Here is a 21,518-nt window from a genome sequence, read left to right as displayed (position 1 = left end):
TTTCCACCCAACCTTTTCTCTTGGATAGTTGATTCGTCCAATTACGTACGTTATTTTTCCTTAATACTTATCCATGAGACCCTCATTTCCCTAGATAGTTCTCCTTGCCAAATGTCAGCATTTTGGCCTCTCCACTTGGTGCACCTTTTTACCCCTCTCTTGGGGCACATTAAAACCCACTTGCCCCTTGGCATTATTGCACATTTAGGTGCACCTAGGCCTTAGCACTCAGAACTATCTAGTCAATGCCATTCCGCCCTCACCTAGGACCTTGGCAGTTACTTCTTTTGACCATTTTAATTACGCACATTAACTATTACAAAAGTTGGTCATCTAAGAGAAAATGCCCACCGATCTATCCGAGGTCATGCTATCCCGACTAGAGCATAACAGATAGCTTAACCTAACATAAACTTCTTTAACCTGCACTTTTTCCTTATCAAAATAATACCATATGTTCCACTTCACAATATTTAATCAAAGATGCAAAGTAACTTTTGTTTCTTCCAAATTGTGCGGCTTTCTTTTGGGGCAAACGCATGCGGGGCGGGGGGGTGGGGGGGGAGATTTTCAATAGATGGAGACCTTGTCATGCATTGAAGGTTTCAGCCTATTTTTTTATAGATCCTGATTAGATCAGGATTTCTTGCAGGTTTTCTAATAGTCATGAATACAAATAGCATGGCTTTGAAGAAAAGTCAACCATGTAGAGACATCCCTAAGTGCATTCTTCAAAGCACCTGGAATAAAATTGATTCCTTTAAATTTTTGTTGACCTTACCAGCTCTATGGATATTGCAAATGAATCCAGAAGATTCATGCACGTTTCCATAATGTATAATGTGTCTTCTTGAGTAATAAATGGCATAAGGCAAATAATAATTATTGTGGTACTGTTTCAAGAGATCAAGCAATCACTTCTTGGTGAAGCCTCTACCTCAAATGCTATGAAGAGAACGTCTTTCTGTACAAGGTCATGTGGTCTAATTACAGTAGATATTTACAAGAGAATGAATGAATTATATGACACATTACAGCATTTGTACAGTGCACTTTAGAAGCCCTTATGCCATGTTGGACTGGAACAGAGTGACAGTAGCTATATGCCCATTTTTCATAACCTGGAAAAGACACAGATAAATAGACCTCACAAAACATAGAAGAAATCTTTCGATCAAAGAGAGCAAGCAACATCTTCAAAATGTTAATTCTCAATTTGTGGGAAAGAATTTGAGCACAGAGGTACCTCCAGAGCAATGTTACGATAACCATAGACAAAGGTAGGACCAAAAGGATTACTGACAGAGCCCTGTGTCTGTATGGCAGCACGGCCACCATCTCCCAAAAGCTCCTGCAGCCCTAACAGAAAATGACTTGAGGAGAAAGCCAAACGCTGCATACAGTGACATGATGAGAACATCAAGCTAATACACTAATAAAGTATCAGAGCACAGCTAAAATCCTAATTCCAGGATTCATGCTCCTTGGGCCTAAACAACATGCACTGCCAGCAACTGCAGAGTTAAACATCTCTCTCAAGAAATCAAACAGCACCAAACAAACAATTTCTCATGTTTTCGTAGTTAATTATTTTGCCACAGCTCTGACTGCAGAATTCTTTGACATAACATGTGGTTGTGAAGGAAAAAGACAGCTCAATGCACATCGTAGATCACTTTATTAACTTATTTAGTGCTTTGAAATTATTATGAGATATCTCATAAATATTTATTTTCTGTCATTCAGCCTGTCTCCTGTGGTTCCATGACACATATATAGCTACACACAACTTTTCCAAGACTGTCTTCATGCTACAAGAAAGGTACAAGGTTCAGGCATTCTGGACTACAAGATATCTATTCATTACAGCCTTATGCTACAGTTACTTTTATGGGGATATTCCCACGAATTTAAATATCTTAATATAAATTTCCCCATTTCTACAGTGCTCCAGTATTTTCTGGTGACTAGTTTCAGTAAGAAAAACGATTTCAGTAATGCACGTAACAATCTTACCTTTACTTGATTCCATTTCGTATTCGGTGAAATATAATTCAAAGACGATAGAAAATAATTTCAGTAATGCACGTAACAATCTTACCTTTACTTGATTCCATTTCGTATTCGGTGAAATATAATTCAAAGAAGATTTACTGTCCCCATCTTCTGCTGCTGAAAAATACCACAAGCCACAGAAAATGAGAAGTTAGTATTCAGCCTTCACATGTATAGTTCAAAAACATGAAGCAGGAAAGATCGATACTCTTTCTTGTAAACCAGGTTTTCTGCCTTCCGTTTCTTCCAGCTTGATATGTGGCCTATGGCAGCTAAATCCATACATGCAGAGAACTAATGATTTAAGGGAAGTAGGGACTAATGCAACTTTATCAAGTAATCCCTAAGAATAATCTCCCCTATCTTGTCTTTTTTTGAGAGCCAGCTTTCTGTGTAGGCACTTACACCCCCCAGATATCTCATCTCTTTCCCCCGTATGTTCGATTATAAATAATATTTTGGCACATGTATCAGAACCCATTGCTTAGTCCTTGAAGAAACGCTTAGAAGTGTGAGCGTTCTCCATTAAAAACCTTGATGTAGAGACAGTGTACTATGTCAAAACCCTGAACCCTACAAGGGATTCCGGCCCTCAAGTTTTCACTGAACACTATACAAGCAACTGTATGTTTTAAAATAACAGCCTTGAAACCTTTCCATGTGGATCATCATCTGAAATTCGATGAATATCATTCCAGGTTTTGGTTTCAAAGGGTTGAAACCCCTTTTTCTCTCTGTCACACCACTGCACTCCTATAAAGCAAATCGAAAGCATCAGCCACATTGAGCTTTTTGTCTATCATGCTTTGTTGGAGATTTCTTCATTTCTTCCACCACTTCATGCTCTGTTACTACTCACTGGACTCTCAACCATAATATGACTTCCAAATGCATTTTTTTCTCCATGATACAGGATTTTCTATCCCTAAATCTGTGTACAATGTTCATATTCACATTGCAACTAAATTTTTTGGTGAAGTGCAAACATACTTGAAGATGTGGAGCAGAAGGTCTGTTCTGGTGTACAGTGGTTGCATACTCCATGTGCCCAAGCTACTTTGAAATGGTTCCTGAATTCGACTGCTCCAAAAATTAAATACCCGCAAGTCCTCTTCTCTAGTAGCTCACACTAACACAGTTGTATTACCGACAGAGAAGACTGCACGCAACTGGACATTCTCTCATACTCAATGTAATGCCTCATTGTTAACATCGGATAACATCAAGCTTCTATGCCTGGCATCATCTTCGAGAATTCGTACAGAGGCAGCTCCACACCAGATGTATGTTTACGACTATAAACTCTATAAAGAAGGCTCATTTCACAGGTTGCTGCATTTATCAAGAACATAAGCTATGCAGAGGTCCAAGAACCTTATGGAAAACAATTAAATTGCCTCTTAATACTTTGAACGCTCCTGATAGCATGTGATGAAGACAATGTCAAGCCATATAACTTCAAAGCAGGTAAGGTTCAGAAATTCTCCGTGGTTTTTCCTACCCCATGCTTCCAATTACACAATAGAATCTGTTCATTACCACCAACTCAGTCAAAACTATGGATTAAAGATCAATATCTATTAAAATGTTAGGCGTTGTGATATAAAAATTCAGACTTCACCACAATGTTTCAGGTGCACATACAGAATTTTGCAACAATGTCAGTATGGCTGTACGGCTGATATATATACACTGACAGGAGCCTAGAAATCACTCCGAGAAGCACTGAGAGGATGGCACGTGGCAACCATCCAATGCTGCACAAAAATTTTATTGCACCATATATCTGCCAGGGACCACAGAAACCTTATCTTCACTAATGTCAGATTTTAGACCTGACCACCACACAAGTCTTGGCCCTAGTGACCCACAGGTAACCTAGTGTTTAATACACAATTACAACCATGAGGCTTTAACCCTTCACCCATTAACTCCAAAGGCATTTTTTATGAGCAATGACTGGCCCATGCGCATACATAAAGAGCAGAATATAAGCATCTACCTACAACCATCCCATGTGTGACTTGACACGGCAAGGGGAAGAGGGGACAGGGTTATAGCAGGGCTAAGGGAGGGCAGGTACCAAAAGGGGACTGATGCATGAAACATGGTGCCCTTTCCTGCAGCCCATGGTATGATGTGGAGTCAACACTCCACAATGAGCTGCCACATTCATGCACATAATTGTGCCATGGAATGCCTGCCATATGGCAGATCTCGAGACATGAGTTGTCTGCCATGAAGGCAGCACACCAGGCTGCCGTGTCAGCATCATATCAGCCTGCCAGATGGCAGTTCTGTAGCCAGCCATATGGGGTCAAAGGCCTGAGGGAAGAAGGCTTTAGGCCTTGCAAAGACCCGTAGTATCAGATGAAAAAGAGGCCAGATGGGTCTGTTCGAATTGCTGCATCTGGATGATCATCCATCTACATGGCTGGCCTGCTTGTTCCTGTTCCTCGGTCAGCCAGATTTAAGAGGAGGGCAATCACCCCTCCCTCTATATAAAGGCCCCGTGGGGCCTCAGTTTTGGTCAGCCCCTTGGCTGTAGCTAGGTCAGCCCCTGACTGCCTACACATGGAGTAGTTGTGAAAACCCTTTGTGACATTGGTTCTTGTACATGTCCATGATTTGTAGAGTATGGTAATGAAAACATTTTGCTGACTACTTTACAGAGCTCTTTTCCAGACGTGTAGAATGTAGAAGTCTACGGCTTAATTGTGTATACATGTTGCGAGGGAGACCTGAGTATAGTTCGATCTGCAGCAACCCAACGTTCTGCTGGGGGGTGGTGTTGATGTATGCTGCCCTTGGCCTTGCAGCAAGCACAGGGCAAAAAGCAGGTAAGGCTGGGCGAACCACATAAGGAGGGTGGGAGCTGGAGGACTGCAACAAAGAGTTGCAGGGCTGCAAAGGTAACCAGGATCAAAAGTGCCCCAAACTTACACAAAAGTTCCGACAACAAGCAAACCCAGGAAGAGCATAGACGAATGCCAGAAAAAGGAGAAATTACGGAAAGCAAGAGGTTTTCCTTTCATCATGATAAGTGCTGAGATGCCCACAAGAAATAAGCAGGACTTGAGATTACATAAATCTTCTTCAGTAGTTTGTCAAAAAGAATACCCTTTATGATCGATTGAAAAAATCAAACTGTTGAATAGGTTAAAACACTGACCCACTTAGTGAGAACTGATATAGAATCTAGTAGTAATCAGTAATCCATTAAAAAATTTGTACAGATGAAATATCTTACATGATGGACAATGGATGATGAAATTGCACTTGATGTAGCAGTTGAAATCAGTATGGCCCGGAAAATTTGTGTGCAAGACAAACTTTTTTATACGATTTGTCTGTTCCATTGTGAAGCAGAAAATAGCAACAATTAGCGAAACACACCTTCCGACGCAATATAACGGGGGGGAAATAAATCAACCACCACCTGGTTCCAAGAATCAATCAAACAGATTTCATCCTGTTTATTTTGTGAGTCGAAATTGTAGATAGATACAGCACCTGACCATCAAACAGGATGTCAATTCCTCGTGAGAAGTAATTATAAAAGTAGTCCCCACATAACGTAGTTCTTGGTTTCGGATCTGATGCAGAATGTATTACCATTGGGTCCACCTGAAGGACGAAGCAGCACTGCCTGTTGTAAGGAAAATGGCAGTACTAATAGGGAACAAACTAAGTATCCTTTTACTCCATCGTCAGAAGAACAGTAATAGTCATTCACAGCATAGGTGGCAACACATGCTACTTCTAATACACTATCTAAACAGATACAAGGGAAACTATCAACAAGGTCATGAGTCATGAAGCTCTCAGAAAAATAGATTTTTCAATGACCTGTTTATTACTAAAGGCATATCCATGTATTGGCAAAGAAAGATCAGGTTGACGAGTACAAAAACTGTAATGTCATTTCTAGCTGTAGATTTCTTCCATTAAAACTATTAGACACACTACACATTGGATTAACCTAGTAAATAAAAGCTGTCAGATCAACAGGTATATTACCTGTTTTTTATGAATACCACAAGGGCGACCTAGCTCTGCCCAGACCTCCTGAAAACAAGAAAATATATAATTTAGGCATAATGACACCCCCACTGACATCATCAGAATTTCATGGAGGAATAGACCATTGTATGCTCTCAAATATGCACACATGTCAACAACAAATGGCCTTAAAACTATGTTAAATCTGATACATACTCACTCATGAAGATCTATGCAGTATTGGGATATCCGCTCATGCTTTTAAATTATCCATCTATATCTATGTAACCAAAGTTTGACATTTTCAATCTAACAAAAGTTTGATATTTCAATCTAGCAAAAAAGTTGATTTGCTAGATTGTGTATATTTTTACATGTTCACCGTTAATGTACAGTAAATCATGGGTACTACAAACACATTGCTCTCAAGTTTCCTAGCTAATCGTGCTCACTGTTAATGTACAGTCAATCATAAGTATTACAAACACATTGCCCTCAATTTTGTAAAATGAGAAAGGAGGAGAAAGGAATGATCTGAATGTTCTACCTGAGGTGATGCGCCGAAGACCAAGTGCTGACCACCACCTGTAAACAAGAGCTCCTCGCCTAGCTGCACATGATGTCAAAAACAGCATATTTCCAACACATAAACACTTCCTCAAGGCCGCGCCCTGGACTGTACTTCAAATAAAGCATTGAGGGGTTATCTATGGACATTGTACAAACATTCGTCCTAGCAAAGAAGACAAAATTTGCAAAATACAGGGGGAAAAGGTCCTCAGAACTTTCATGGCGATTTTCCATATGCTGAGATGCTCCTCAAAAGACCAGAAAAGAAACACGTTTTCACCACAAAACCGCATATCCATGATAAGACATAGTAAAGTAGGAGCACGAAACAGACTGGCATGGCTTTCCAGACCACTTACTCACTATCAGGACAAAGTCTCTATTAATAATTATACCCAATACCCAACTGTAGTCTCCAGATGTCACTGAATTTTTCAGAGCCATACACAGACCGAGAGAGCTGCCAAAGACATTCTTAGAGGATGAGGATGGCAGATGGTTCATCTATTCTAGTACAAAGGTACTGAAACTCTGGAAAACCTCTAAAGCTTATAAAGAGCATACCGCTCTTGTAAACAAGTGACTCACCTCTTTTGATTTTTCCTATTATTATAGTATCACGAGTTATCTGCACCATCTGTAAGTCACCCAAGTTATAAAGACTAGGAAACAGCTTCTTGAGTAACACCATGGCATTATATACTTCACCAAGGGGCTCTCACATCATTTGTTGCATTTGCAGTTTTTAAATGCTATCTTTGGTCCATGCATATGGGATTGGCATCCTAGCCCGATCTTAGCTAAGCTATTCAATGACGCAGTTTGCCTGGGCTTCCCACACGCATGGACCCATAACACTATCACTCCTATTCACAAGCCAGGAGATCCCATGAACCCAAGAAACTACAGGACCATTATGATTGGACATGTCATGTCCAAGATCTATGCATCAATACGCGACACGGAGGTCAGCCGGTTCGTAGAGATGCAAGGACTCAAGGAAGAAGGGCAGGCGGGGTTCCGACGGGATCATAGGACCATGGATCATGGATCATGTACTCACACTCTGGAGCATCACAGAGGAGGCCAAATCATGCAAGCGGAGGGTTTATTGTTGCTTTGTGGACTTCCGCAACGCCTTTGACACAGTCCCACGCGCCCACCTCATTAGGCACCTGCAGGAGCTCGGGTATGACCAAGAGATTGTATAGGCTGTTATGGCACTGTATGAGAGAGTCTCAAGCCGAGTTCAGACAGGTGTCAAGTGGACAAAGGAGACTATGAGCACCATTGGGGTCAAACAAGGTTGCCCGATGTCACCAACCTTGTTTAGCCTCTATATTGACAAGCTCGAGACCTTCATGAGGGCATTGGGGGGGACTGGTTGCTCTCGTCGGTACCTTGGTTCAGATCCTCTTGTACGCAGATGACGTGGTATTGATGTCCTCTTCTCCCGAGGGGCTCCAGAGACACTTGGACGCATTGCATACCTTTTGTGAGACACACAATTTGAAGGTCAACCTTGGCAAAACCAAGGTTATGATCTTCAACACATCTCGAGCAACCATGCACAATGAGCAATTTACATTCGATGGGACGTCGGTTGAGATTGTCTCCTCGTATATCTACTTGGGTGTCGTTTTCTCTGGCCCAATCTTCACGATGAGACCGGCGATGCAGGCCCGTTTGAGTAGGAGCTAGGCTTCCCTTGCCCGGTTGGAGAGACAGTGCTTCCACTCACACTTTCAAGATCCTCGGACCAAGGCTCTTCTATTTGACTTCTTGGTTCGACTAGCAAGCATGTATGGCAGCCCTTGCAGCAATAAACCCTCTGCCTCTGTGCCCTGGCCTCCTCTATGACACTTCTAAGTGTAAGAATTTGGTCCATGGTCCCACAATCCCGTTGGAAACCTGCTTGCCCCTCTACTCTGAGTCCCTACATCTCTGCATAGCGGCTAACCTCCACATCAAGTGTTGAGGCAATATCTTAGACATGACATGCCCAATCATAATGGTCCTGTAGTTTTTTGGACTCGAGGGATCCCATGTCTTGTGAATATGTGTGATGGTGTTGAGGGTCCAAACTGCTTCATTAAATAGCTTCGCTAGGATAGGGGCTGGGATATCAATCCCATATGCAACAAACTCGGTGCATGAACCCTCATGATCTTTCACTCGGCCATTGTGAAGCTTCATAACCGCATCCTTGACGCCCCCCTTAGTGAATAGAGTGCAAGAGGTCGATTATGGTGTGTGAGAGAGACCAGGAGTGGGCTGATTGGCAATGTCATATAATGTGCGGGCGTAGGTGTACCAAATCTGAGTATCTATGAGTGGTGAGGGGGACAGCCGTTCTAGGAACCTCTGCCAAAAGTCCTTAGAGTTATTACTAAACAGAATGTTCAGTAAGTCCTCCTCGTTTCATCGAACAAAGTTTTGTTTCTTCCGGCGGACTAGACGATGATACTCATGTATCGTGTTTGCTTCGCTCGAGAGGCCGTGTTTGGATTCGAATCGGAGTTGTCAGTGAAGAGCCTTACACTCGCCATTGTACCATCTATTGCATGGCACGAAGCCCAAAGGCGGTGGACAATTGGAGCATGTGGTGTACAGGAAGGCGTGAAGGGAAGCCTCGTGCAATGATCGGCTAATAAGAGCGGCACGGTCCTCTAGAAGAGGTATATGGTCAATATAGGTGAGTTATGTGTATGCCAGCACCAACGAGATCTATGGAGAGAGAGAGAGAGAGAGAGAGAGAGAGAGAGAGAGAGAGTTCATTAAATTCTACGAAAGACAGATGGATCTATGAGACTGGTAGCAAACCTAATACAAGCAGCGGAAGGGTGGAGCTACTAAGCGAGCATCATCACCCATGCTGAGTGCTAAGTCCTAAAAAGATACATAGTCATATATTATCAGTAGTGGCATCATCATCATCCTCATCAGTACAATGCGGTCTCATAATGGTGTGGGTGTCAGGGGGAGCTCAAGGGGAGGGTGTGGTCATGCAGATGTATAGCCAGTGATAGAACGTTGGCGGCTGTCCGTGGGCGCAGTCTGTCTCGATCTCCTAGCAATGACCGTGCTCCAAACCAAGGCTATTGTAACTCCTGTGGACCGTGCTCTAGGTCTGAACAGGGATGATGGGATGTCACTAATTGTAATCTGCATGTCTGTCCGCTATCAAGTATGGTGTGTCTCAAACTCTAGGTCTCTATTGCGTCTCCTGTCAGGGACAGCATGATCCATACAGTCTGAGTGAAAAAACTCGGTAATCCTGCTCTGGGAGGAATCAGACTCTATGTCGAAGGCCTGTATCCGCTCCCTGAGTAGGTGCTCTCTGTGCCAAAGTGCCTCATGAAGGAAAGCAACAAGGCACCTCTGATCTGGGTATGAAAGAAGCCTGGAGAGGGGCCCAAAACTATATCTCAGGAGACTGTGATATCGACCACGGATCTCATAGTAGACAGGGCATCTGAAAGTGAAGCGCTCCTCTGACTCGACTTCCTGTCGATCACATAGCATGCATATTCGACACTCTCTGGGTATCCCCTCGGCTCGTCCGCTCTTGATACGAAGTCAGTGTGATGACACTTGAAACTGCCCAATAGCGATCCTCAATGAGTGCAGTAGGTGGATCTGTGTGTACTCTTGGGGGATAATGAAACCCTCCTCCGAGATGTGGAGGCAGTGATCTCTATAGAAGCTGAGCTTCACTGGAAGCTCCCTCGGCTCCAACCATGTCCTGAAAGTGTGTAGCTATAAGAGATCATCTCGAATGACCTAGTTCACCTCGTGGTATCCAAGTGGGATCGATGGAGCATCTAAGTTGTACTGAAAAGGAGGCAATCTATCAATGTGGATCCCCAATCTCTTGAACCACTTACATGTTTGTGCATACCAGCCTCTCTCGTCTCCTCCATCTGCAAGACCCATGGATGAGGCTATAGCCAACCATGGCAGCCTACATCGCCCCGATGTGTAGGACCCGTACTGTCTGACTCGATGTAGATAGGTGATAGTCTAGAAGGATGCATCTAGCTGCAACGGGGAAGCGCCGAACTCAGCCTGAATGATATGGTGCGGCACTGATGGCTTGCCCCAAATTATCCACAAGAGCAAGAGAATCTATAGTCGCTCTACTCAAGCCCACTCTTTGTTCGAGAGGTCTGGCCGCCAACTTTGTGGATTTCCGCAAAGCCTTTGGTACAGTACCACGAGCACGTCTTATCAAGCGGTTGTAGGAGCTGGGCTATGGCCAAGAGATAGTCTCGGCTGTTATGGCACTATATGAGAGGGTTTTCGACAGAGTTCGGACGAGGGGTGGATGGACATATGAGATCAAGAGCACCATTGGGGTCAAACAAAGCTACCCATTTCACCCACCTTGTTTTCCCTTTATATAGACGAGCTTGAGTCTTTAATGAGGACCTTGGGAGGAGCTGGTTGCTCTCTTGCCGCTCTTATCTTCGTCCGCTAAGGGGCTCCAGAGACACCTAGATGCACTACTAGCCTTTTGTGAGTCCCATGACTTAAAGGTCAATCTGAGTAAAACCAAGGTTATGATCTTCAACACCTCCAAAGTAGCTGCACACAGAGAGCACTTTACTTTTGACAGGTCACCAGTCGAGATTGTCTCACCTAGGAGTTCTATTTTCTAGCCCTATCTTCACGATGAGACTGGCGATGCAGACTCGCCTGAATAGAGGATACGCCTCCCTTGCCTAACTGGAGAGACAATGCTCACATTTCCAGGATCCACGGACCAAGATTCTCCTTTTTGACTCCTTGATTCAACCTGCGGGCATGTATGGCAGCCCTTGCTGGGGGCCAAACCTATCCGATACATAGTGGACTCGAGTGGAGAGATTACATGTTCTCTTGTTATCACGGATCATCCACAGTAAGTCATATGTTCCCCATCAGATCATTCAAGCTGAGTTCAGGGCATCCTCATTGTAGTTAGATGCGGCATTCCAAACTCACTTATCTATACTGAGTGCAACTCTTGTACTGCATGGTGACGTAGACTACTATGGTTGGTGCTAGCCTCTTCTACGGCCTTAGCAGCCCAGGGTGATTAGAGATGCTAGTACGCGCACACATTAGTAGACATTAGAAAATTATCATTTATCATACACCAGTTTAATGGCGTAACATGTATTTGTATTTATGATGGACAATGGCCCAATTGTTATGGCGGTGAATCACCTAAGTAGATAGGGCTAGTCAAGCTGCAGCCACCACTGCTTCAGACGGCCCTTGCTATAGCAGATCAAACAGTAGGAGGTGACATTGCAGAGTTACCATGGCCCCCGGATATGTATTTGGAGCATTCACACTACGTGCTTCAGTCTTTTGAGCGATTCTGAGATTTTGAGATTATTAGCTTAGGTTAGCACTCAGCAAGGACCTCAGCAAGCCCTTTGCATAAGTCGACATCAGCTTGTACGAGCTATTCTGCTGATTTACTTTGTCTCATAGGCCCGCATGGCATCCTGAAGACGTTAATACAACTCTCTCTCTCTCTCTCTCTCTCTCATCACTTCCTTCTGCTATCTGCCCCCTACTCCGCTATTCTCCCCTTTTTCTAATTCCATCCCCTCACCTTCATTAACTCTGATCCAAAAATATTCCCAACAATATTATGCTTTCCTCAAAACTCTTTCATGTTCTCTCTTAAGTTGAAAATGTTGAATCTGAAGGGAACCTTCGCATGAACTTCCTCCAGATAAAGGCTCCCAACGGGAAGCTGTGGTGGTGCAGCCTTCTTCAACAGTGATCCAACTCCAACACCAATTCCACCACTACCAATAGAACTGTCGTAGATGCATACACGAGACATCACTGGAGTAGTACCATCAGGAAACTCGAGAGGCAATTCAGCTGCCCAAAGTAAAACACATATCAGTACAAATTAGACTCCACCATATTAAAGTTCCCACCCAAAACACAATACAAGACTAGAGAAGAGGACACCCAAAAGCTATACTGTTGACCAATTGTGTCCCTTCAAAGGAACATGTGGTTAGGTTCAATGAGGTACCACTCATCATTTAAAAAAACTTAGACCCACACTATAAAACTATATGTGCTGCACATTATCCAAACAATCTGTACTCAATGGAAGTCCTACCTTCTCGATCTTGACAGCATTCAGTATACTGAGCAGGTATTGGAAAGGCAAAAGAAAGACCCTGGTATACAAAAAGTTCTTCAGCAAGAGCTTCTGCTTTGTTCAACTCACAGTCTATAAATCAAGCTCAGAAGACCTCGTGAAATAGCGCAGACTTCAAAAAGGTGTTATCTAACAGTTATGGCATTAACTGGACAAACAAATAAGCCAGAGAAAGAAGAGAGTCCATACAGGATAAAAAAGGGTGTATGTACTTCGTTCCATGTCATAAGTCCCAGGAAAAGTTGGACCAAAAAGTGCATAGACTGCCACAAATGTGGCAGCAATATTTGGACCCCTGAAAGCAAGAATAAAAACCTGAGAATATACAATGTACAGAGTTGACAGACCTTTGACAATGGGATGAAATCATGCCAAAACACATACTGAAATTTCAAGCTCTGACACTTAATATCCACAACCTACCCAATAGAGGACTTTGCATATCGCATTTGAAGCCGCAGAACATCAACAACTTCTACAAGACGCAACCTCTGAAAGGCAGAAAATGTACAAAGGTTATGTGAAACAAATGCTTTGTAAAAGAAGGATATGAACATTGAAAATGAACCTTATGCATTGCTTTTATTCAATGTGATGAAGCACCTCTCGACTTGAAGATTACAAGCTACATGACCAAATATAAAAAACAAGCAAAGGCAATCATGACGATACAAAAGAAGTACTTAAGTTAGTCTCCTTCACTGCAGGCACATCCATGTGCATCTAGACTCGAAGAGGAGGCCAAAGGACTCACTTAAAGAGCAAAGGTAATCAAGTGAAAGAGCTGAAGCAACTCCTGTTGGACAGCACCTATCCATTACAGAATATTCCTGAACTACATCTATAGCCTATTCTATATTCACGTGGAAGGGACAAAGATTCTAAACCACTTCAAGGAAACACAATTTATGAACCTGCTAGGATTACTGATTACACAGCAGTATCAAGAGCCTCTGATCTAAAAGACAGAATTCTAGCAAAAGAAGTCTGATTAGCTAGAACAAACTTTAGGCACAACATTGTTCAGAAGTATAGTGGCTTTCACCAGTTCTAAAGAAGTTACTTGAGAGGTCCACCCGCAATTCCAGATATGGACGAAGTATCTAATTCCATGCAGACTGATCAACAAAGCATAAAGGCACACATGCAAGGGAAAAGGTACACCACAGCCTGCAATGCACACCTGAGAGCGAGGCTCAAACCGAAGATGAAAACCATGATTTGGAAAGCTGACCACGAAATCATACAATAAAGGTTCCTGCATTCACAGACGAAACACCTTGTGGTGAGCAGAACAGGCCAGCATGATCCAGTAAATTCTGAAAGTTTTTATAAGCTTGTGTATAGCAATAAAAAGTATGTTCCTCCAAAGGTGTACAAATACAATAAGACTGAAATATATTTTGCCTATATCAAAAAACTACAACTGAACCACAAACTGCTATCTTGGTTTCTAGAATTCCTTCATAATGCACGAGATCATGTGAACATATCAGAGGCCACTCAGGCTCATCCCAGTGACCTCATTATATAAGGTGCTGAGGATCCAATTCTTTAGACTGTGGTTAGTCTACGAAAGCAATTCATAACCTTCGATGTATGAGGACATAAATATATACCTTTGTAAGACTAGAATAAGTTCAATCATACAAATTTAGATTTTTTGTTGTTCTAAAGATCAAAAATCTACACAGAAAATAAAAGAGAAAATGAAAGAGAAGAAAAAAGAGGTAAACAAAAACTTTTATGAAAAAAAAAAGGAAGACATACTTAGCAAGCAAAGCAACACTTATGTCGTCATCAGTGCACAAGCATAAGCAGCTATACTGGGTTTCTAAAGACCCGCGGAGTCTCTTGGGCAAACCCAGTGCTTTCTAAAATACGTCAAATAAACAAAAGAGAATTATACCTCTTGTGTAATAGTAAATTGATCAAATTACTACATTGAGTGATAAAAGACTCCTTAGTTGTACAAAGGCGGGAAAATCTATGGAATTGGGAAGAAATGACTCCATATTTTGCCAAATCAGAAATGTTTGAGTCAATGTGAGGCATTTTTATTATGTGTAAACCACTATATTCAGGTTGTTCACGTTTATCGTATATATCAACCTCTAATCCTATGGTAGATTGAGAAAGTCTAAGATCTAAGAAAACACAAGAATCCCCTCTTGAAGTGCAGTTCAGTTCACAAGAGTCACGAGGATAGATTCCTTCTCCAAAAGCACTAGCGTCTTTGTACATAAAGTCTTCAAAGTTAGGAACATCTGGTACAAATAAATCATCTATAAAACGCCTAACTTGGCTAAGCTTATGTAAAATGATAGGGCAGGTATTGATAGAAATAAGACGTTGCATAAACTCAAATTCCTAAGTGAAAAGGTAAAAGTTTGCTAAAAAGACGGCACAATTAGTGCCCATGGGGATTCCTATAATTTGTTGAAACAAAGAATCACCTATTGTGATGTAAAGATTATCTAAAAGAAAATCTATCCAAGAGCAAACATCTTCCACACTTACTACCTTTGTGTATCTTTTCTTTTTAGAACCTATGTCAATGTCTTTATTTTTTAGCCACAAAAAGTCAAAGCATAAGGCTGTTTTCTCAACTTTTAGCACTTTGCATCTATCTTTGTCAAATCTCAGCTTGAAAACTTCAGCCACTAGCTTTTTTATTCTAAACTTCAGGTCTTCCAACTCAATCTTTGTGTAAAGTGTGGTAAAATCATAGGTTTGAAGGAGAATAGGAGACTCGGTTTTCTGAATGCTTCGAGAGGAATTAAAAAATTTTACAACAAGAATCAATCCTACAGAGTCATTTAAAATCCAGCTTGAGTGCGAGGGGACTTCTGCCTCTTTTAATAAGTCCCTCCAAAGTTCATGGACACTAGGCAACATGGCTTTGAAGCAGTAGCTTAGCCATTTAGAGACATCCGTCAAAGTAGTCTCACAAGCAGCTGCAATAAATCTTGGCTTTTTGGGAGTTTTGTGAAACTTCCAAGCAGCACAAAGAAAATGTATACTTAGATTGCAAACAAACCCAGAAGACTTGCAAAAACTTTGGCAGGCGAGTTCACTTCTCTCAAAAGACATTCTAAGTAAAACTTTTTGCAAATAAAAACAAAGTTATTGGAACATTTGTCCATATAAGAAATGACAAAATTCCTATGGAATTTTCGAAGAAGAGTTTCATCTTCTTTAGAAAGATGGTTACTTTGCTTTGAGCAATTAACCGAAGGGACTTCTTCTAATTTCAAAGCAACTTTCTTCAAAATCTTCCCTTTCCATTTTGATAAGATATTTTGAACTCCTAAACATTCTTCTAATTGCAAAACAAACTTTGAGATTCCCTTATCAATAGCTTTTAAAAGGCAAGACTCTTTAAAAGAGTACAATCAAAATTTCGTGCCTTTCATGAAAAGGTCTCTTAAGTTACTAGAAAGCAAAATTGAGGTATCAGCTGTGACAATGTACATCTCATTTAAGGGGGGGAACACTGTTACATCCCGAACTGACTGTAAAAAGTTTGTACCTAACTTGGCTGGCATAAGCTTGAGTATAATGGGTATTAGCCATAGTAAATAACCCTCATGGCCAGGAGCGTGGTAACTAGATGTAGGGACTGTGGCTATATGTTGGAATATAGCTGGTCACCTCCCCATTTGTAAGCCCCCATATGATGAGGGTGTGGGGGAGATGGACCAAGCTGCCACATGGGGCTGTCAGTGGGCAGCACATTCACAAAAAACAAACATAACAAGGAGCTGCCACATGAGCAGCACACAGGCTGCCATGTGGGCAAGGCACCTGGCAGTGTTGGAGCTCCCCAGGAGGACAGGACTGTACGGAACAGCCACGGGGCTGGCAGAGTGTACAGATTTGATCTGCACAGTAATGACAGCTTGGATTGTGACGTCAGCAGCACGGGACTCTGCATCAGCCATACAGACAGCAGGTGCCTGTGTGCAGGCCCGTACGGAAGGTAGCAGAAGGCTGTACATCGCTAGGGCAAATGTTCCAGGGCAGGGGAATGTCCAGAACAGAGGCAGGGCAAGATGGGCTTGCAGGCAGATGTTCAGATGAAAATAAGGACAGGTTTGGGACAGGAATAGACCCCAGCTGGGCTACGTACGGGCTGGATGCCACATGGACAGGCGGGCAGTAAAAGGCTGGTCAGGTGCAGCCAACCAGGTCGGGCCCCACAGACCAGCAGGTTGGTTAATTTGGGCCTGCCTTGGTCAGCCAGAAAAGGCTGCAGGTCAGCCAGGATTTGGAGGCCCTTATATAGCTCATCATTTATCCACTCAGTAAGCCACTTGAGGAGCAGATTGGAGCAGCAGCTCAGCACACATTGGACCATCATCAGGATGATCAAGAGCTGCACGGAAGAAGCCAAGTGCTCTGGACAAAGAGTTCAAAGGTGGTTTTATACTTGGCTGTCTATCAGGGCAGCAAAGAGAACGGATCGAAGGGGGAGCTTGGGCATCACCATCGGCTGCATTTCGGAGCAGCAAGGAGGTCAACCAATCACTTCAAGCACTGCCTTACTTGTGGCTGTCCTGGAGGTCAGCTTGAAGGTGTGCATGTGGGGCATGACAACGAGGCCCACCTAAGCTCATAAGGAGCATGCAGGCCAAGTGTTTTGGGAGTGCCACGGAGGTATGAGACCAACTGTTGTTTATGTACAAGGGTCACATCTTGATAGCACTCTGCTACTAGAGGGTGACACACTGGACATTGCTTTTGTATTGTGTCCATATTGGACAGAAATATAATTGTTGCTGGTTCTACATCTCTCCTGTGCATTGTCCATTTACTTGCTGCATTAAGGACACATTACGAAAGAGGTTTTGGATTCCACATTCTATTAATCTTCCGCTGCGTATTGTCGTATTTCTAACACTATATGCATGGCTTAGCTCTCATTATTTGTGGATTCTGGACTCCTCAGTGTTAGCCCAGGGAGCATGTTAGCAAAACGACACCCTCAGAGTGTAGAACTCTAGACTTTCAGCTCGGGGTTGTCCCAACAGGGCAGAGAGGTGAGCCTCATGCTAAGTTAGAATCTGTCATCTGACCTCTAACTCGGTCTTTCCTTTAGCCAAGGGCGTACCAGACATGGTTCCGTGGATGGGGACTTTACAACTTTGTCTCACGCTTTGGTTCTAATGCACACAATGTAATCATTTCCCTATCTCTAGAATTACAGCCCTCCTACGAGAATAGAGACAACCTTATGCATATTTGGACATCGTCTTCTCCAAGTCTCAGCCCTAGCTAAGCTAGAATGACAGCGCTTTCAAGAATATTTCCAAGACCAACAAACCAAACTTTTGTTCTTCAACTCACTGGTAAGCTTAGTAGCCATGTGCTGCACCCCTATCTGGGCACCACATCTCTCCGCCAGAACTTAGAGTAGATTAGGCCGCTTGCAGATCATTCAAATTTCATACACAGTCATCTTTCAACACACATCACGAAGAGCTTGTCCACTTGGAACAAAAATTGCACAGTAGGTACTTATATGGGAACAGCTCTCACGTGTAGACTAGGGATTAATATCTCCCTCTCCTGTTCACACAAGTTCCCTCTTTCCTTGGGCACTCTCCACACTTTTCCTTGCCCCTTCTTGGATGTTCTCTTCCCCCCTGTTGCTCTCCCATACTGTCTCTACTCCTTATGAAGGAAACATGTCAGCCCGTTTACATTAAGCAAAAGCATGATTATGTGGTCCAACCATCCGTTTAGTGCCACCAAGTTTTTAGAGGTGCAAAGACAAACATCATTAGCTCATGCATCTTTATCTGCCCAGTGGCATGTACTGTCCAACTTGGGCAGACAAATGTCCATTATCACATGCATCCTTGAGAGCCCACTGTCCTTACGCCTTCCACCTTAGAATGGTGACCATCATATGCGATATGTAAATGCCAATGCCACTTATCTAGAACGATGGTTGAGACCCTGTGAGTGAGTTTCAGAATGTAGTTATGTGTGTATGCACGCCCACAAGACAATTAGAATGGGTAAAATCAGCACCTACGTCTTCAAAAATGCGACATAAATCCAAGATATCCCATGGTAACTGAACGCGGTTAAGCTGACCAAAGCAAAATAAGAAGCGATTGAGGTCCCTTCCTCTAAATTTTGTCTCACTTCAGCCTATCAGGAACCATGCAGAAACATAGCATGATATGCACGGGCGTCGCAAATATGCAATTCTATAGAAGAGCTCATGTTCGTTAAAGAGTACGCTCGACAGATTGTGATCCCCAATACATAATTCAAATACCACACGTGGCAAAAGCAAAACTTAGTTCGTAGTGCTGTTAGGCTTCCTTGAATCCCAATCTTGCATAGCATGCGTCTCTAATAATCTGCACTTGGGTACGTTAAAATGAAACAGAAGAAAGTAAAACCAACTAGACGATCAAGAATCAAATGACCTCATCATGGTATTTCAGCTGAACTGCGTCAAAAGTGTCGGGATGTTGATCCACGTACGCCAACGCGTCGCAGACGGGCATCCCTGCATAGATCGTGAGAGAATTGAATGGTTCAAAATCAAAAGAAATCTCGACGAAGAGAGAGAGGTAAGGGAGGACAAAGATGTGGGCGAAGAAAGAAGGATTGAGGGAGGAAATTTGTGGTACCGAGAACGAAAGGACCGAGGCCGGCTCCGGGACGCAAATCGAGGGTGATGGCGCCCATGGAGCGGCAGAAGATGCGAGGGATGGAGGAGGGCTAAGGGGTATGGAAGGGATTCAGCATGGCAAAGCAACACCAACAGAAAAGCTCGGGCACAAGCAACAGTAAAGAAACAAACAAACAAATAACTGTGAATTGGATATGAGCAAGACCAGGAAGAAGAGAAGGCCTCTTGTCACTTATTATACTCACAATCCATTTCTCTTTTGCATCACTATGGTTGGTTTCACACCAGAATTCGGGTTTGCCACTTCACATCAACCTCTAGTCATAAGTTCATGGAATGATTTAGAGGAGTTGGCGTGGATTCACTGTCCGGGCCCATCCCTCCTATTTGTCCAACCTAGTTGACAGCCCTTCACCCCGCCTTTTGGAGGATGGCCGCCGCCAGTTGGTATGAACCCATCCTATGTATCCTCATCGTGGTTAGTGTGTTGGATACTCTCTATGCACACCTCCCCTTCACCCACCTAATCTCACGACCTGCACTCCTTAGGGCGGGTTCCAACCACCTGACACCATGTCACCTGAAATGGTCGCCCAGTGCTGTGGTTCGCCCCACCCAGAGGCATTCATGACTTATATTGAAGACTGCAATGAATTGGGAATTGTTGAGGCATAACGTTCGGGCCCCTCGGTGTGACTTCCATACCCAATCAGCACGGTTCATGGGGAATCATGTAAGTCGCCCATGCATTGGGCGCCCTTAAGGTGCAAGATAAAAAAATTGTTCGGGCTCTTGGGCATAGTAACCCTTCACCATCTTTTTTTGAGGATGGGCGCCGAGTGGTGTGAACCTAGCCTTAGTTGACAGGCAAAATGTGCCTGTAGTTATAGCTCAAATGAATGCCACGAGCACCCTCATGAGGGATAGGCAAATACTCGACAAGCAGATGCCACTCACAATGCCAAGCGCAAGGGAAAAGAGGTTATGAGTGATGAATAAGAGTATGTTGAAGAGAGTATTTGAGAAAAATGGTGATGCCTATGAGGAAGATCATCTATTGGTCTTCATCAAGGCTATCAAATGATTCAACACAAAATCCTGTCCCAAAGATTCAATCTGGTCATTCACATTGAAGATTCCCCAACGATGCTTCCTTAGCAGGAGGAAGGGGAGTTACTTCTCTCTCACAATACAAGGCAAACCATAAGAGAGGGACAAAGCTAACTCGATGATTCAGTTGATAGTTAGGAGTCAAGTAATGAATCAACCATCCAATTACTAGGGTCCTCGAGCCAACCCAACTAATGATCAATATCATGAGAATCCAAATAATAAGGATATAGAAAGGCAATTGATTTAGGATGTCTAAGAACTAGCTACCAAAGGTGAAGCATTCCTCAAACAGTGGCAAACAAAACAAGGAGCAAACAGTATGTTGGGAAGCTTCAAGAACCATAGACGTTCCTTAGCACCTAGGCTCGACACTCCCAAGTCCAAGCCAATAAGCAAAAGTTTAAGGTAGCCTAGTACAAAGCTACATACTAGGATGAAGCTACATGATTACAAGTTTTGGAGGAAGAATGATGAGAAAATTAGCGTGTATGAGGTGCACACGAAATGGAGGAGGAACTTGCCCAAACAATAAAGGAGGTGTGACTCTAGCAGGGCTACTCTTGCAAACTCAAAACATTGGAACAAGGATGCCGAGAAGTTGGTGTTCAACCTCCAGAAATCTTCGTGCGAGTGTGAGTTTGCAAGGGACATGCTCTCCATCAAACGGAAGTAGGTGGCAATGTTGACTAAGTAGCTGTAGTAGAAGGAGAATAAGCAAAGCCACTTCCAATCTCAATTTGCAAAAGTGCAAGCTGAGAGGGACACCGTAAGAGAGTGAATGGTGGCACTGAAGAAGTGGTATCTAGGGTGTAATTCAATTTAGGGTTGAGGTCCTCGTTTAATCTAGTGTAAATTGGGTTTACAAGTTAGTCTCTTTTTTATTTTGAGGATTCAAAATGTCATGTTTTGGAACAACACTGCCTGTGGCACTGTAGATAGATGCCA

At 43.0% G+C, this 21,518-nt stretch overlaps 1 protein-coding gene across 2 annotated transcripts; it reads right to left on the bottom strand.

Annotated features, from left to right (window-relative positions):
• Positions 1-585: 585 nt before the first annotated feature.
• LOC147893668 (PHAF1 protein At3g51130) lies at positions 586-19,708 on the bottom strand. Of its 2 annotated transcripts, none has more exons than XM_087386252.1 (14): positions 19,459-19,708; positions 19,252-19,334; positions 13,989-14,063; positions 13,229-13,296; positions 12,995-13,100; positions 12,764-12,824; positions 12,338-12,513; positions 6,605-6,667; positions 6,076-6,123; positions 5,569-5,682; positions 5,306-5,405; positions 2,102-2,169; positions 1,247-1,351; positions 586-1,121 (listed from the first exon to the last, which is right to left on the bottom strand). In XM_087386252.1, the coding sequence occupies exons 1-14, from the start codon at positions 19,514-19,516 to the stop codon at positions 1,065-1,067; spliced, it is 1,182 nt and encodes a 393-aa protein (XP_087242378.1). In that variant the 5' UTR covers positions 19,517-19,708; the 3' UTR covers positions 586-1,064. The 2 variants fall into 2 exon arrangements, with proteins under 2 accessions (XP_087242378.1, XP_087242377.1); XM_087386251.1 differs by having other exon boundaries at positions 2,102-2,172; positions 19,459-19,707.
• Positions 19,709-21,518: the final 1,810 nt, after the last annotated feature.

Source organism: Dipteris shenzhenensis, chromosome 15, assembly GCF_047967505.1.
Source record: "Dipteris shenzhenensis isolate YYH24624 ecotype China chromosome 15, Dip_SZ_1.0, whole genome shotgun sequence".
NCBI lineage: Eukaryota > Viridiplantae > Streptophyta > Polypodiopsida > Gleicheniales > Dipteridaceae > Dipteris > Dipteris shenzhenensis.
This window is presented reverse-complemented; position numbering and strand designations above follow the sequence as displayed.